This window comes from Phodopus roborovskii, unplaced genomic scaffold, assembly GCF_943737965.1.
Source record: "Phodopus roborovskii unplaced genomic scaffold, PHOROB, whole genome shotgun sequence".
NCBI classification, from domain to species: Eukaryota; Metazoa; Chordata; class Mammalia; order Rodentia; family Cricetidae; genus Phodopus; species Phodopus roborovskii.
The window spans coordinates 23,855,376-23,859,258 of NW_026125397.1; the positions used below are offsets into that span (position 1 = coordinate 23,855,376).

Consider the following 3,883-nt stretch of genomic DNA (forward strand, 5'->3'; position numbering starts at 1 on the left):
GAAGAAAGCTCACTGGGCATCTCAGTCACCTCATGAGGGTCTGGGGATCCTGTCCTAGAAGAATTTGATTCATTGTGTTAGGCTCTACTCCTTGCTACTAGATCAGATTTAATAACAATGGGAGTAAGTCATGTTTATAAAGCTATGCTGGGAAGTTGTGGCCTCAGGATTTACAGCTGCACCTATGTGACTTGAATCGCTTTGTCCTCTGAAACATGTCTTCCTAACTCCGTCACTAAGGGAACACACTAACTTGTACCGGCAGCATCCAGCCTTTCCATGTTCTGTGATCCTGTCTATGAATGGCACTTCCTCCATGACCTTGCCCCACCTGGAGTTGATGTTTCAGGGAAAATGTAAGGACACATATGCAAATATATGTGCGTGAGGTTCTTTGCATGAGGTTTTCTCTAAGGAGGTGCTGTGTAATAGACATTTAAAACAAACACACTCATAGTTCAGCTTTCAAATAATTCCACAACCCATCACATGCCCAAGATTATATTTTTATAATGTGTTTATTTGTGTACAAAATATGTTGTAGTTTATTGATGCATGTGCAGCAAAATATTCTATCACACACAACAAAAATACATCTTTGACTCTCCCATTCTCCTGCTCATGGAAATGGCAACACTGTTTTGGCATTTCAGCAGCTAAAAATAAAGTGCTATTATTAAGCAGTATTGGAATGTCTTCACTTGACAAATGTGATGTACAATTGAGCATACAACCACATCTTGTTTGCTGGGTTTTCATAGAACAGGAAGCTCCAGGTCCTGAACACCTCCAGAAGATACAAATACTTGTATATATATGTACACGTGTATACACTGTATATGTAAAGTGCCAACAAGCCTCATTGTCTGAGAGAGTTTGCTGCGGTCGAGCTCAGTCACTTGTCTCCTGTAGAGTCGGAGTCACACCACTGAGATCTCGAGAGCTCAACGGCAGGCAACCTAGAAGCTCACCAAAGGCTGGCATGTTGGGTTTGGGTGTTGGTGAGGGGACACGGGGAAGCCCTTCAGACCTCACTGGGGGACCTGGAGCGGAACGGCACTTTGGATTGGAAACAGCCACAGAACAAGAGCCACAAGGCACGCTGGATCTCCTGGTTGCGGAAGGCATAGATGATAGGATTGATCATGGAGTTATAGGTGGCAGGCAGCAGGGTGACGTAGGTGTAGATGGCCGGGTCCTCTTGACTACCCACCACACAATAGATGGCAAAGGGCAGCCAGCTGGCCCCGAAGGTGCCTAGTACCACGGCCAGAGTTCCCACCCCCTTTCTGGTGGCTGCTAGGTGGGGCGGCGCTAGACAGTGCTGCTGCAAAGCGATTTGGTGGGCGTGGCGCCAGACCACCTGGCAGATGCGCACGTACAGGTGCAGCATGATGCCAAAGACCACAAAGAAGGAAGTGGAGAGCAGCGCCACGTGGCTGCGTGTAAGGGGGCGCACCACGCTGCAGGATGAGCGGTCGGCCAAGCAGTTCCAGCCTAGCACGGGCAGCAACCCCAATGCGAGAGACACTGTCCAGGTGGCTGCCAGCAAGAGGTGCACGCCCATCAGGGTCCGGCGCGAATAGTAGGTGAGCGCGTTGTAAAGGGACAGATAACGGTCCACTGTGATGGCAAGCAGGCTGCTGACAGAGGCGGCGAAGGAGGCCACCAGGAAGCCCACCATGAGCAGGCTCACAGTCTCCGAGGGTACCACGTACTGGAACACGAAGTGTAGGATGAGGCCACAGCCCGCCAGCAGGTCGGCAGTGGCCAGACTACCCACCAGCACAAACATGGGCGTGCGCAGCGCGGGAGTGGACGCGATGAGCGCCACCACCAGCGCATTTTCGCCTGCTATCACGGTCCCCGACACACACAGCAACACATCCCAGGGATTCACTGCGGAGAGCAGTAGTCCGGACGGCCCTGCTGGCAGCTGCGAAGACAGCTCCAGTGACCCGTTAGATCCGCCGCCACCTCCCAGCGCCGCGGATGCTGCTGGGGGTCCCCATTCGCTGGTGTCCGGTGCTCCTGCTGCTGTGGCCGCAGCTGCCGCTCCCTCGGCTGCCACTGCCACCACCTGGGACTCATTGAGCGAGGTGGCGCTCGCGTTCATTGCCGCCAGATGTTGCTCCCTGCACAAAAAGGGACCGCAGATTGTCAGGTGCACTCTCCAGGCTACCGAGGAACTTTCTCGCGCAGGTGCCTTTCTCAAAATGCCTCACTCAAATTGCACATCCCACCTCGGGAGCATGGAGCAGAGTAGGGAATTGGGGATTAAGTGCGAACCTCAAATAAGTAAGCACCTGTTGAGTGGATGGATGGATGGATGGAATACACGGGGCTTCTGAGCTTTGGCACAGGTACACATATAGATTCCACGGTGCACTCGCATGGACAACCCGGTAAATATGTATGAGTTTGCACAAGCACTCAAACAAGTCAGTCCTCTCAGATGGTCTTAGCTGGGCGAAGACGCTGTCCGAGGTGCTGAAAGCGAAGTTTCGGGTCTCCGCGCAGCCAGAGACCCCGGGTCAGGAATTGGGAACAAAAGGACTAAAGGGGATGTACTAGGTACGGTGGTTAAGCCTCGCTCCGATTCTCTGACTCCGGGACGGACTCACTCCAGGACTGCCTCTTACCACGTCGCCTTTCCCACACGCCTAAAGTACCCCTGGGAGCCTGCCTGCCACTCACCTGGGGAGTCAGGGCTCCGGGAAGTCTCTGGTCATGCGCTCCGTGGCTGTGTGGCCGGCTGTACTCTCTGCATGGGCCGAGCAGCTGCCTGCAGGAGGCGGCCCTGGCGTCCAGGAGGAAAGCGCTGGTCGTCAGTCGTAGAGCCACCACCGCGAGTGACAGAGAGGCAGTGGCAGAGAAGGAGGCTGCAGCAGTGCGCCCGCCCGAGATTGACAGGCGGGGCCCGGTGACGTCAGGCTCTGGGCTCTGGTTCCAGTGGATTACTCGCCACACCCGCCAGGCCAAACCTACCTGACGCCACCCCCCCCCCCACTCCTCACCCTTCACAGAGACATCTCAGAGAGCTTCAGAAGACAGGAGAAGCCAGAGCCTCCACCAGCCTGGAAGCCTCCAGGAATGGGATGGCGATGAGAGGGGAGGGAGAGAGGAACGGAGACCCGAGGCCAGGCGCAGAGCATGAGCAGGGAAAGGAAGGCGAGGAATGAGTGACAATAAGCCACATAGCAAAGGCCAGAGCCAAGGGTCACTCAGGGGTAGGTGAGGCAGCCATGGAGAAGGGAAGGTTGGGACAGGGGCATCTGGAGGGAGGGAGGGAGAGAGAGAGAGAGAGAGAGAGAGAGAGAGAGAGAGAGAGAGAGAGAGAGAGAGAAGGGGGAAGCTCGGGAAAATAATTCTCTTTTAAGTGTTTACAGCGTTTGTGTCGCTTGAGTAGAGCCAGGGAAGAAAGGAGCAGGAGCCGGGATAGCAGGAAAAAGGAAGTAAGGACAGCTGGGACAAGCTGGCTTCTTCTCCAGTTTACCTGAGCAGCCCTCTCTCCCATTGTCTTTCTGAGTCCTGCTCTGCGGGGTTTCACCGAGATCTCCGCCCTTCTGGCTACTGCCTTGCAACTGCTATTTAATTGAAGACAAGGTCTGTGTCTTGTTAGAAAAGAAGAAAACAGCAAAATGTGATTTACTTTGCTGGCAACAGACTTTGCCCTGTTAATTAGTACCTTATAAAACAAATTATAGGACCAAAATAGTGGTAACTCAGCTGCAGCAGACTTCAGTAGGCAGGGGTTTTATTTTCAGCCCAGATAAATCATCTGTTTGGTTTAAAGGTGTTTTTGTTTTGTCAGTAAGATGCAAGTCTTTTTCTTTTTCTTTTGCAATCAGACAGAATCTCCAGTCTCTGTGCTAGGACCAAA

At 53.3% G+C, this 3,883-nt stretch overlaps 1 protein-coding gene across 1 annotated transcript; it reads right to left on the minus strand.

Annotated features, from left to right (window-relative positions):
• Window positions 1-969: 969 nt before the first annotated feature.
• On the minus strand, window positions 970-2,116 carry Gpr6 (G protein-coupled receptor 6). Its single transcript, XM_051175632.1, has one exon. It carries the CDS (start codon window positions 2,114-2,116, stop codon window positions 1,025-1,027), a length of 1,092 nt encoding a protein of 363 aa, XP_051031589.1. The 3' UTR covers window positions 970-1,024.
• Window positions 2,117-3,883: the final 1,767 nt, after the last annotated feature.